The 14,023-nt window shown below is 37.7% G+C and overlaps 1 protein-coding gene across 14 annotated transcripts in view; it reads left to right on the forward strand.

The window, feature by feature from the left end:
• Positions 1–14,023, forward strand: part of DMD (dystrophin) — a 979,751-nt gene that overhangs the window by 818,951 nt on the left and 146,777 nt on the right. For all 14 annotated transcript variants that reach the window (XM_042811110.1, XM_042811098.1, XM_042811099.1 and 11 more), the window contains one exon: positions 636–782. In XM_042811110.1, the coding sequence (XP_042667044.1) occupies positions 636–782 (147 nt within the window). The remainder of the gene's footprint in view (positions 1–635; positions 783–14,023) is intronic.

Raw genomic sequence — 14,023 nt, forward strand, 5'->3', positions numbered from 1 at the left:
TAGCAAGTGAACAAGGCTTAATGCAGGAACTGCCTTAGAATATATTGTATTGCCAGAACTGCTTTTTGCAGCAGGTGCTTTCCATTTATTCTGACAGTGTTTTATATTTATATGTAATTGGGTGTTGGTAATGTTAGATAAGAGTTGCTCTCTTCATAATGCATGAGATACTCGAGATAAGATCATAAATGCAGAAAAGTCTGCAAGGGTTTTAGCATCTCTTTTCTTTTTTTATTCACTCAAATTGAGAAGTGTTTTTCCTCTGCTTTCATATGTTAAACAGCATTTGTCCATCCTGAGGAACACATGCTGTGCACATGTAAACAATGAGACAGAGAGAAGCATGCCCTACAGTGCACAGCCCAGTGGGTGTTCTGCTTAGGGATTTAATTTAACTAGCCAGAAATTATAGTGAAGGCTCCAAATTGCTACCAATTCCTGAAATGCTGGACCCTACCCTTTAGACCTAGAGCTCATAGCAAGTATATTAGATGACTGTTATCTCTCTGAAGGTCGGTACATGCCTTCCTTTCAGCTTGACAGGGAACTCCTTTGCCTTGTTAATCAGCTGGTAGCAGACCCCATCATTTTGGAAGTTATCACTTATCTTTTTTTATGGTATTTAATTTGTACAGGTTTATCGAGCAGAAATGGTGCCCCTTAAAGAGAAAGTGCATCAAGTCAATGAGCTGGCTCACCGGTTCGCTCCCCCTGATATTCAGCTCTCCCCATACACTCTCAGCTGTCTGGAGGACCTGAACACAAGGTGGAAAGTGCTACAGGTAGGTCTCCTGTGACTGCTTTCTTTATGCTGCATTTAATTTATTTTTCTTCTATGTGGTTGTTTTCTCCCTGGGCACTAAACAGTCACCAAAGGAATGAAAGAGGAAAGAGGTCAGTATTGGAAAAGCAGTTTCAGCAAGGCTATTCCTATAAAAAAAAAAGTGAAAAAAGCAAGGCCAAATGCAAGTTGTTGCACTCAGAGCAATCCCATATGTGTACAGACTCACTGAAAGCAGCTCTGTGAAGAAGGACTTGAGGGTCATGGACAATGAAAAGCTGATCATGGGCCAAGAGTGTGCTCTTGCAGCCTAGAACGTCAACAATATCCTGGGCTGCATGAGAAGAGAGATGGTCAACAGGGAGTGGAAGGGGACTGTCCCTCTCTGCTCAGCCCTCATTTGGCTCCATCTGGAGTACTGTGTCCAAGTCTGAGGCTACAGGAGAGAAGGAATGTGGAATGGATCCAGAGGAGGGCCACAAAAGTGTTCGGAGGCTGGAGCGCCTCTTTTAGGAAAAGGTAAGGGAAGTGGTCTTGTTCAGATTGTAGAAGGCTCTGGGGAGACCTCATTGCGGCCTTCCAGTACTTGAATGGAAGTTAAAAGCAGGAGAGGGACCAACTTTTCACACAGTCTGACAGTGAAAGGACAGTGGGAATAGTTTTAAACTAAAAGATGGGATATGTAGATTAATGTTAGAAGGAAATTTTTTACTCAGAGCGCAGTGAGGCGCTGGCACAGCTGCCCAGAGAAGCTGTGGTGCCCCATCTGTGGAGGTGCTCAAGGCCAGGTTGGATGGGGCCATGGGCAGCCTGAGCTGGTGGGGGGCAGCCCTGCCCATGGCAGGGGTTGAGGCAGTGTGGGCTTTGTGGTAACTTCTAACCCAAGCCATTCTGTGCTTCTATGATTCTGTGAAACATGCTAATGTATTCTCTTAATTTCTGGATTCTTTTATCCAGAAGTAAAATCAGTTAAGCCAGTTTTTCAGACAGTTAGAATTTTCATATGGATAAAATACTTGGAAGTTTATTTACCTTTTAATATTAATATTTAGAAAATCTTGCTGCAAAATATGTCATGTGATAACATCTTTCAAGTGACTTATCCGTGTGTTACTTAAATTTTTATGGTGTATTTGTCCTGCATATGAATAGAAGATATGGGTACTGCCAAGTCTAATAGTCAAAAAGAGATTATTATTTCTTTATTCTTCTCCAAAATGAATCTTGCATTTCTGTGACATCTCCAGTTTATCGAAGTTAATGTAAATATTAACAGCGGAATTTTTTTTTTTTTCTACTTTTTTCATAAATCAGCAGCTTGCCATGAGAGTGCGAGTTTAAGTAAAAGATAATTCTTGATCTTTGCTCATCAGTATCTGATTTATTTTACATTCTCAGGGGAGGCTTAAGGTAACATTATTAAAGCAGATGAACAGAAATCTAGAAGATAAAATAAATGTTCCTCTAATTTTTATCCACATATGTGAAAAAATTACTTGTATTTCCAAAAAACAGCAGCTAATTAGCTCAATACGCCAATTCATAGAGAAATACCTTCTTTTAGCTAACAAAATAACTAAGTTCCAGTGGTTTGCTGAAATATGCTTCATTTTCCTTTAGGAAAAGGGAAAATGGGAAGATTTTTCAGAGTGAGAGCATATAGTATGTGAAAAAGTCAAACAAATCTGAGAGGAAGTCTGATATAAGCATTTTGTTGTTATCTTTCAGAAAGCATTAGGCAGCGGGCCAACTTGACATTGTAGACTATTTTAAAGCATATGCTGGAAACCAGTTGTTGACACACATTTCATAGATAATACGCTCTTTTTCCAACAAGTGCAGGAAGCATTGTGAAGTTAGATCCTTGGAGACAGTATGTCAGAGTGGGATGTTAGAGCTGATAGAACTGGTGGTAATCTGGAGTTTTGCAGTTTACTGTCTTCTTTCATATTTACTTAAATGTACTCTGGAAGCTATTGGATAGCAAGGTGAAAACAATCCAGTACAACTCCAAACACATCTTGAGGGGAAAAAATGTAGGCTATTTTGAAGGATTATCATGTATAAAAGGCCAATATGTGACCCCTGGGAAGAAGAGGATCTATGTTCCTATAATTTATTTTTTCTACCTGAAAAAGGAACAGAGTTTCAGATACAGAGACAGAGCTCATTTGTTTTCTGCATATAAAGTCTAGTGGATGTTTGCATTGACAGTCACTCATGAGGGTACTTCTTAGAGTATTACATGTTCTGTCTTAGGGTCAGGCTTAAGTATGTATGAAAGAAATTTGAAATTTTGGTCCTGCAATAAGGAAATCAAAGATAGAAATGATTTTTTGTGTGTCCTACAAAATTGTCTATTTCCAAGATAGGTTTGTATTTTGTGTTTCCGGTTTTCAGTTTGATTATAACTTTTTTTTCTCTCTCCCTCTCCCTTTCCTTATTCTTCTCCATCCCCTCCTATACATTCCCCTTTTATGTGTTCTGTTTTTGTCAACGTATACAGGAATATTCCTAGAAAAAAATGTACGTTAAGGAGGGTGTAACTACAAGTGACTGTGAAGCAAGCAGAATTTTAAATTTCAGGATTGTCTCTGTTGGACATTATTGCACACTCAACAAAGGGAGAGCTGCCTTCAGGCCCCAGCTCGCTGCTAGGCAGCCCCTCAAGGCAGACCAGGAGGTCACTGGTCAAAGACGGTGCAGTGAGGTTTGTAGGCAAAATCTCTGACACAAACAGAATTCCTCAGTATGTCACAGGAAACCTAGCTTCAAGTTACTGAGAAAGATTATTTTAAATCTAACCACTTATGTTCTTAAAAGCAAAAAGGGAAATCCTTATTTTCCTGAAGTAAATGTGGAGTTGTGACAGTGTCAGAGTCCTGCTGGCCTCCAAATATAAAGGTCCCAACAAATACAAATGATATGTGCCTTCCAGTCTTCATTCAGATCCAGTGAATCTCCAAACAATTGAGTCATTCTGTTCCCACCCCTCACTTGACAGGTGGATGGGCACCAGGGCAAGCAAGTTACATCAAAATGTAAGTTAAAAGCAGCACTGACTTATTATAACAGAGTTTAAATTTAGGATTCTTTCTCATCTCTCTTCCATGCTTTCTCCAACAACAACAAAAAAAATCCTCAAAAAAGAAGCAAAGTAGCAACCATACATATCCATAAACAAAATGTTCATTCATGACTGTCACTGTTGAAATAAGTTTTCCAGATTTTCACAGAATCATAGAATGTATCGTAGAATCATAAAGGTTGGAAAGACCAATAAAATCATCTAATCCAACCATCAACCCATGCCTGTGACCGCTTCAGACCATGTCACTCTGCAACATCTGCGCATTTCTTGAACACTTCCAAGGGTGTTGACTCCGTGACCTCCCTGGGCAGCCTGTTCCAATATATGTATGTTTAGCATGGTGATGGTCTCAAAAGATATTCTTTAGATCTTATCACGTCATTAAGGTTTGAATATGATTAAGGGTATTCTCATATCATTTTGTCCAAAGGAAAAAGAAACAAACAAAACCCCTCTTCTAGTTATTTATAGTTCACTTTTTGAAATTGACAGTCACTGTATGTGAATCTCATACATGAAAGTTGTAGTCATGTGCTTGTGTGGAAAATCTTCCCTACTGTTCTGTGCATCTAACATTATTAAAAGGAAAGCTACTTACTCCAGATAAAGCAGCAAGTATAAACTAAGGCTATATTAAAAGTGGTTAAATAGAGTGGCAGATGAGTCAACAGTAATAAGGCAGATATTTTTTCCTCTTCAAGAGACAGAAAAAGTCACATATGTATGAAAGTTTCATATAATAAGGATTCAGATTTGTGTGTTCATTATGTTTCTATCATCTTAGCAGTTCTTCTTCTCATTTTATTTGTTCATTTTAATAACTGATTTTCATTTGTGTGCTTTTCCTCTGTTTTTAACTGTCTTTTGATTAATGTCATTTTAAATAGTTGATGAAAGCAAGAGACAACATTTTCTGGGGCCAAAATTCAGGCTCATCTATAATTATTAGACTAATAAGGCATTGCAATCATAGTTCTTTTCAATCTTGAAATTTGAAACTATTATTGTAGTAGTTGCAGGTTCCCTCTTCCCAGCAGAGGGAGATTTTGATCTTTTTGGGAAGTTGAGTTTTTCCATCAGACTCTTAAGTAAAAATGTTGTTTTGTATATTCCACGACAAATGGAATTTCTACCAAACACACAGCTGTCGTGGTTCTTTCATGGCCTCTATTTAATTGGCTATTCCGCTTGGCTTTAGAAGTCATATACCCACGGTTGGTTTTTTTCATTTCTGATGGCTCAGTTTTGTCTAATGTTTGTCTGCATAAATATGCATATGGATTCTATTTATTTATTTATATGCTAACAAGTAGAGAAAGGATAGCTATCTGTATTGGGATTCAATGTGTGTCAGAAACTGGAAAGCTTCCTTAATAAATTAGGAGGATATCATCATTGTTCTTCGTGGCATGTTTAGAGCAGTCAGTGAAAGGATGTGTCTAGAATTATAAATAGGCATGATAATCATCAACAGGCCATGCCAACTGGGAAAAAAAAAAAAAAAAAAGGTCAAAGTTGTGATGTTCTATGTGATGAATTTCGGTTTGTTGAAACAGCGGGTGTTTTTGTTACGGGACATACATCCGTTTCAAAGTTTTGTGATTCCTTCACTTTGAGATTTTGTCCTCTTTCAAGGTTTGTTTTGAAGAACCAAGTAGATGCGCAATGATTTACCCTATTTCATATTTTCATATCCATATTCAAATTTCTTTTGCTATGTTTTTTTCCTGTACATATGTGTTTTTATATGTGATATTAAAAAAATGAACAAACATTGACATACACGGTTTGTAAGTACAAAGACAAGCACAGAAAGTGTAGGAATTTGAATAAAATGTCTTACATGGACAACCTTGATTTATTATCCTGTTGTAGAATCTTTGCATATGTCCTATATTGTGTAAGATTTCTGGTTTATCTGGTTGTTGGATAAATAATAGGAAGAGAATGGGCTTAGTATTTGATATCCATTAGTCTTGTTTCCTTACAAAATGAAACTTATGCAATATACTTCCACCTGTCAGCAGTTATAGATTATGTTTGGCAGCATACATCTGTATGAGTCACACCAGAATATATTTAGGGTACTGTGCAAAATTGAGGTTACGATACTGTAAAAAATGTATTAACTGAAAACCAACATACACTAGTTCTGTTGCTTTTTGATCAAGTAGTTATAAGGAAATGATTGAGTATTTAGCTTTTTAACTTATTCACTAGTCACCATTGTAACTGTACTGAAGATGGGAATATTTGTATTCTTCAATATTAGTGAACCATAATTTCTGAACATCTCAAAAATACTTTTTTTCTGTAAAAGTTCCTTTGACACAGAAAGTGGACGTTACGTTTGAACAATTAAAGCTCTGTGTTTACCTTAGATGTAAAAATCGCATAGACTGCTTCATTTTTTGTCAGCATAAAGAGAAGTCGGCCTGATTTTTTTTCAACACCCTTTTAGGTGTTGTGACTTGATTCCATTCAGCTATGTTCAGACTGCTTAATATGAGCATTAATGTGTGGGGGGTTTGGTTTGTTTTGCTTTAAGATAAGAGTGTGTGAGCTTATTCAGGGTGAAAAGCTGGGAAGTGCGCAAAGCTAGCAGCAGTCAGAACAGTGAAAGCATACAAGGACAAAACCAGAATGAACCTTGCAATTATGTCATTCTCCGAACCTGACTTCCATATCACAGCTCCTTTTCCTTGCCAAAATCTTATCAACTGTCAGCGCTCATAATTCGTCGGTTAGATTTTCAAACAGAACAGAGCAGGACAGGACTGTGTAGTGTCGGGTAGGGTAGGATTCGTTGTCAGCTTTCTGCTGACACCAGAGGGATGATGAGCCTTAACAGTCTGTGGTTGAGCTCCATAGCCTGGAGGGGATGTACTCTGCTGACACAGATAGTCTGTCCACTCAGCCCTGCTTGGTTTGAAGCAAGGTTAAAGAGGATCTACAAAGGAACATGCTTGTGGCAGATAGAGCCTTCACAGAGTTTAAGAGCTGCCATGTAAAGACCCACTCTCTAAATGTGAGCGGAAGCAGTATAAAACCACTTAGATTCCAGGCTCTGGTGCCAAGGTACCGTTGAAAGATTTTAAAGAGGGAGAATGCAAAAAGTACTCCTCTTTTTCCCCATTTTTGCTTATTCTTTTCTGTGAAATGCTCTGATTTTTTAGAAAGAAAATATTATTTAAAGAGATTTAAAGTCCTAAGGTAGAGAAAAAAATACACAAATTTCTCATTCAAAAGGTTTATATTAGCCAATTTTTTTTCCCTCTGTTAAGTCATTTTGTGTCTTTTTGCCATATCAATTACGTATTATATTACTGCAGATATTTTTATGTTAGGCTGTCTACTTTCAGGTTATAGGAAGCTTTCACAGTCTTCAGGCTACGCAGGACTGTGTGCTATGTATTCTATGTCTTTTTGCTTTGGTAAAACTTGAAAGATATTTTTGCCATTTTAGAAAGTGCTATCAACAATAGTGGTTAAAATACTAAAAATGTCAGTAGCGTTAAATTGTGACATGGCTTTAAACCCTGCCTTTCTTGATTGGTATGCATGTCATTCACAGAATATTTTCACAAGGTGCCCTCTGAAACTGCCATTGTAGTTTTCATCGTACCTTGAGTAAAGATGAGTGTTGTGACCTTACATGGAAAATTCTGAGCGGTCTGGAAGTCTTGTAATAAATAGTACGTTAACTGTACAGGAGAGGGCATTTTAGAATTAAAATAGCTCAATTCCTCATACGTGTTTTGTGTGCAAATGGTTTTTATAAAATGATTCCAAATTTGTGCCCATGTGGGACAACACAGGTAAAAGGAGTTATTTTAGTAATCATTGCTTGCAGCAGCTCATCTGACCCATTTGATCCTTGTACTTGCTGTGACTTTATAGAAGCGTGAAAGTGTACTTAATAAAGAATAAAGTATACTTTACAACTGTTAGAAAGGTACCCCTTAGTTGAAGAACAAACAGTATCAATTATGATTCTTGACTTGAAGCATACAATTTCATTTTTATTCATAGTATTTTGTTATTTCTTTTGTACCTGTGGAATCATAGCTACATATAAATCGTATGTTGTGAAAATGAATTCTTCAGGGCATAGCGTTTTGTTTGAGAATCCTCAGGTGCCTAGTTTCAAGACAAAATTAGCCTTTTTCTTTCATTTTCTTACATGTTCCAAGTTGATTCTCTGCCATAGCTCAGTTTGTTTAAAAAAAAAAAAAAAAATAGTGGCATGAAGAATTTGTATCGGTCAAGCTAGGACAATAAGCCTGAATCTATATTTGCAGATAGTATTTTCATTGTGTCAGATATTGTTGCATGATCAAATGGTCCAATTCCTTATATTGGTCTCAAGTGTGGTGCTTCCTTTCCTTCCCAGTTCCCTCACATATGACTCTTTTTAATCTGTAAAATCAGTGAGTTCTGTCCTACATATCTGACATAAAGCTAATGCTACAGCACTGTTTCAGCAGTGCAGTGGGATTTCAGGTATTTGGAGGAAACTGAAGAATGTGCCCTCTATAAAATAGCTTTGCATTTCATGTGTATCCCAGCATTCCAGTTGCTTATCTCAAAACATCACATTTCAAATCCTGAATTGACTTTGTCTGTACTTTTGCCAGCCCAAGAGCTAAGATAACTGAATTTGGTTTGCACATCAGTTGTCATAGCTGGCTGCAATATATCCCAGAATCTGGCTGGCTAGGATTACCTTTAAAGAGAAAGGGTTTACATTTTTCTCATAAAGCCTTCATAACTTTATTCAGCTGTGAATGACATGTGAATTACTATCAGACCTGTCTGGTCTGTTGCAGAAGCCATGCAAATTTTTTCTCTGAAAAAGTCAAGACTTAATCCTTCTTCATCAATGAGTAGAAGGTCAGCTCCTAGCAAATAGTGTATCTGGAAGACAGAGATGAGTCTAAATTTTATCACAACCACTTTTCAACACTGTGCCCCACACCCTCAGTCATTCCCGCAACAGATGGGATAAGCCTGTGATATCTGTCAGTGCCAGGACCAATAATTTTAGTGTGCCCAAAGTTATGATACATAATTTTACAAATTATTTTAACTACCTGATGTACACATTTTTAAATGAGTGTTCATTTATGGATCAGAAGGATTTCCCCTTCTGTGAAGCTTACAAAGTTCAATTGAACTGGAAACAACAACAACAACAATTGTGTTGATTTTGTGCAATTCATACCAGTCTTTTTATTTTACGACAGTTTGAACATTTGCATTTTATAAGGATCTGTCCTGTTCCATAGAAATGGGGACCAGGAAAAAATATACATCTATTTCATGCACATTTGTGCTTGTAATTATTGTTATATGGGCTGAAGCCCCTGACACAAAACTAATAGTGATTTGTTGATGTAGCTGTAGTATGTGGAAGGGCTTTGGGACAGGAACTATAGTGTTGTTAGGTGTGTTATTAAAAAGTGCAATTACATGTAAGGAAAATATGGATGCTGTAAAACCTATGTTGTCAGTCTGTGAACTTAAACCAGAAAACAAATGACAGACTCAAACCTACCATTTCATGCTGTCATATGTCATTCAGGAAGAGGTGTGAGGCAGACTTCAGCCTGTGGGAGCTAAGCTGTGGTTTGCTGCTCACTTAGTCTACTCTGCCAGCCTTCACAACTGGGCATGCTGTTGCTTCTGCTGAGCTTGTGTAGCTCAGATTTCCCCGTGTGCCCCATGAGCAACATTTGTGCCTTTTGGTGCCAGAAGAAAAGCTCATTACAGCTGTATGGAAGAGCATCCTATGAAAAACGTAAAAGCTGAAAGAATAAAAATCCTGATTTGCTGTTTTTAGAAAGCTAATCAATCCTTACTCCTTCTGACAGCAAAATGTCATTTGTTCCTGCTCCTTCTAGCTCTTTGGAGGAACAGTTCTGAAAAGGGGTATTCACAGTTGTGCGCAAAGTAGGTTTCATGAGCTCCCAGGCTGTATTATTTACATGATCAGTAGATTCACGCAGCAGTGTAACTGCTTGGAGATACTGTATTTTACTGTCTTTCTCACATTCAGACAGGCTGTAGCTTGCCAGAGATATTTTATTTTGAATGAGCATATAACTAACAGATGTTTGCTTTTGGCTCCATGTCTACATTCTTTGAAAGCTGGAGAATTAAATTGCTGACATTCAGACAACACTAATTCACATATCCAGGGAGCCTAATTTGCCATCCCTGAGATCCTGGTGCTCATGGGTTTAGAAACCATTTCAGCGACACAATGTAAGAATAGGCTGGGGAATTTCAATAGTGCGCTCCTGCTAAACATAATCACATTTTATAAACATCTGCGTCATTACTGGTGTGATTCATCTCTAAGCTGTATACAGCTGTGTTTCCAGTTTCAATTAACAGTCCCTTAATTGCATCTCCATCTCATGTTACTAATTTAGTTAATTTATTCATAATTAAGAGTATTCTATTTTCCACGAAGGTTTGTTAAGCTTCAAGCATTATTTAAAAAAAAAAAATAAAAAATAAAAAGAAGAAGCAGGCTCGTTGCTGAGGGATTTTGATTCTTACAACAGTCACATCAGAAAAGAAACGTCATTCATGCACGTAGAGAAGAAGGCAATGTGAAATGAGAAGTCTTTGGGAGGGTTTTGCTTTATGACTGTGCTTGTCTTCTCATTTTTGCCTTTCTCCCTTCTGCCCCACACCTAAAGTAATTACTTGTTGATTAAACTGAAACAACAGCTTCTAATATGTAAGAGGAAATGATAAAGAAAAAAATCTTACAAGAGCAGTAGTATATATGAGATGTGAATCAAATCCCATTCATTTTTGCCCTCTTAGCACATTTTGGAGTGCAATGTTTTTAAAAGGACCTATATGATTAGGAACAGTGAAATAACTTTAAAAGTGTGGATTCATGTGGAAAGTTAGGAGGAAGTTTTCCATACAGAGGGTGGTGACACTCTGGAACTGGATGCCCAAGGAGGTTGTGGATGCCCCATCCCTGGAGGCATTCAAGACCAGGCTGGATGTGGCTCTGCGCAGCCTGGTCTGGTGGTTGGCGACTCTGCACATAGCAGGGGGTTGAAACTAGGTGATCATTGTGGTCCTTTTCAGCCCAGGCCATTCTATGAAAATAAGGAGTGTCTAAGCAATATTACTTTCCAGAACAAGGGGTTGCTTTTTAGAAAGTATCTTTTATGTATCAGTACATGGGTACAATTTGCAAAAACACAGAAACATGCCTTCTTACAATTGTCCATAGTCCTGTGATGTTCTTCACTTACTGTTTTTGCTGAAATGGTTACCACTGTCCGGTACTTGCTGGATACAAATACTCTCCTCTCTGTTATCTTTATTTGCCCTGCAGTGATATTCATTCTAGGAAATAAATTATTAAAGAGTTGTAAGTATAAACAGCACTACTGAAAATAACAATACGTAAATTCTGGTTTCTTTGGCATGAAGAGTATTATGTACTCATATGTTACCAGTGAGAAGATGAGTAGAATATGCAAAATGCAGAATCCCTTTCTGGAGAGGAAGAGAGGAAGAAATATAGGGTAGTCACCTCTTTAAGAAACAAATATTTATTAGCTGAGATACTGTTTCTTGAGTGGACACTGCTATAATTCTGTATGCAGGAACCTGTAAGTTGTGCAGAATGATTGAAATAGTCCGATCAATACATCTCAAGCAGAGCTGCAGGTTTTTAATGACAGCTGCTGAATCCCTTCTAGCTTAAAATCACAGTTCTCTGAAGCTTTTTCCTTTAATCTTCCTGTTCTCCAGTCTCCTTGATGCTCTTTTTAGTTTCTCTCATTGCTCTTTCTCCTTGAAGCTTTCTTTCTTTCTTTCTCTTCATACAAGCTTCTCCCTGTCTGTTGTACAATCTACAGTCATACTACTGCTTTTTAAAAATAGAGTGGGGAGAAAGTAATTAAACAAGCAAATAGAGTACAAAGTGAGAAACATTATAACCTAACATAAGGGGGAAAGAAAGGGGTGGAAAGAGGCAAAGTGGAATTTAATGTGCAGATGAGGTAGGTTTTTAGTCAGGGCAGTTTTGTGAATCACAACATTTTGTTTTCCCCAGGGTTCTCTTAAGAGCAGAGTTAGTGACAGATGCACCATACTCAAGCAAATTTCTAAGACTTCAGAGCAGACAATATCATGATTTTCTTTTCTTTTACTTGTCGAATATTAATGCTGGAAAGTAATCTTGTGAAGATAATAAAAGTTAGAACCATTTCAACCTTTTAGCAGCATACTCTGTGTATTTAGCAAGTAGAATGACAGTTGCAGGGCTAACCTTGCTGTATGAATTCCAGACGGCCCCACCTCTTTTGATTAAAATGGTGATTAGGGTTAAAGGAGATTATCGCAATTTGCCAGAGTCCCGTTGTGTTGCAAGCTCAAGGTGGGGGAGAGTGATACAGAAAGATAGATTGTCAGGGCCTGATCAATCTACAAGCTTCTGTGGCTTTTTCCTACCTTTGTTATTTTCACGCATTCTCCAAATTTCGCAGATTTCACTAGAAGCAAAATTGATATATATATTTTGTACACACACACACAAAAGTAGTTTTCCTCACCCAAGGAAGAAGGACTCTTCAAAAGGGAGTACGAAGGCTTTTATATTTTAGCATGTTAATCTCATACTCTGGAGGATTGTTGTTTTCTTCTTTGTAGAAGGGCAGTTCCAGTTTGTACTTCAGATGGCAGGTTTATACCCTGTGGAAGTCTATATGCATGTAAACCTATGCGAATTTGTATTTTAAAGAGCATTGCAGATGATTTATTTGTTTAGAAAGATGCTTGAGCCATAAGTTAGAAATAAAGATGATCTCCAGATCCTAAATCATCTTCCTGTTCAAATGAAGCTCCATTTGGAGTTTAGATCATTAAAACCTGACTTTATTCCTTAACCCTTAGTTTTATTACATTATACATGGCCTTCCCATCCATGTTTTTCCCAGAAAAGAACTTTGTGATTCCAATATGGGAAAAATCTGGTTTATATTTATCTTCAGCCTCCTTAATGGATGGAGAAGAAAATAAATACCTGTGGGAAAGTATTGCTACATTGTTGTGCATTTCATTTCTGTATATTTAACCTCAGAGGGTAATTTTGTTTCTGATGCTCGCAGAGCTCCTGATACTTCTATAGCAGAAAACATGCTATCATCAATTGTGTTTGAGTACAACGTTACTGTGCTCATGTTGCTCCTGCTTACAGAGTAAACCGCTGAAGTGACTGGTTCTAAATTTCATTCCTTAATGCCCCACTGATTTAGAATCATAGGATCATTTGAATTGAAACGGACCCTTAAATATCATCTAGTTCTAACTCCCCTACAATACAAAGGGACGCATAAAGCTAGATCAGGATGATCAGAGCCCCATTCAACCTGAACTTAAATGCTCCCGAGGATGGAGCATCCACCACATCTCTGGATAACCTGTTCCAGTGCGTCATCAGTGCCATTTAGACATAATTTGTATATGCACATTATAATAATTCAATGTCTTTTGCAATAAATATTAGCCTTTCAACTACATTTCAATCAGTATTGTTTATTTTTCCCCATGAAGAGTAATTCCTAGAAAATTATTTTCTATTACTAAGCACTAAGAATCACTCTCACATGTGACATTAACTGCCCACAAAAGCCTGACCAAGAAAGAAATAAGACCCTCAAAGACCAAGGAAGAGAGGGGGATATTTTAGGCCACTTGAAGATCAGAGGTATTCCAGCCATGGAAAATCAATATTCCTCCCTGATAGTCCACTCATGTTTGCACCGGAATGTAAGTGCAGTTATTGCTTGCCTTGCCTATCCTAGTCCCATTTACTTCAGTTGAAGGCACATGCAAGCCAGCAAGATTTATCACCTTGCTTCTGGTCACGTCAACCTGTTATCCTTCACTTGTGGAAAATCTTAAAAGGATCTTGGTCTGTAATACTGAATGAATCAATCTGTGCAGAGGTGAGAACCAAGATTTCTTTCTGAGGTTTTTGCCCATGCTGTCCTCCCACCCTGAAGATTGTGCAAATCCCATTAAAATGGCAGCCTCAAACTACTTTAGTAGGTTCTTGTTTGATCCCTCCTTTCCTTCCTTCCTTCCTTCCTTCCTTCCTTCCTTCCTTC

This window comes from Centrocercus urophasianus, unplaced genomic scaffold (assembly GCF_019232065.1).
Source record: "Centrocercus urophasianus isolate 14NV4802_14NV808 unplaced genomic scaffold, USGS_Curo_1.0 seq_12, whole genome shotgun sequence".
NCBI lineage: Eukaryota > Metazoa > Chordata > Aves > Galliformes > Phasianidae > Centrocercus > Centrocercus urophasianus.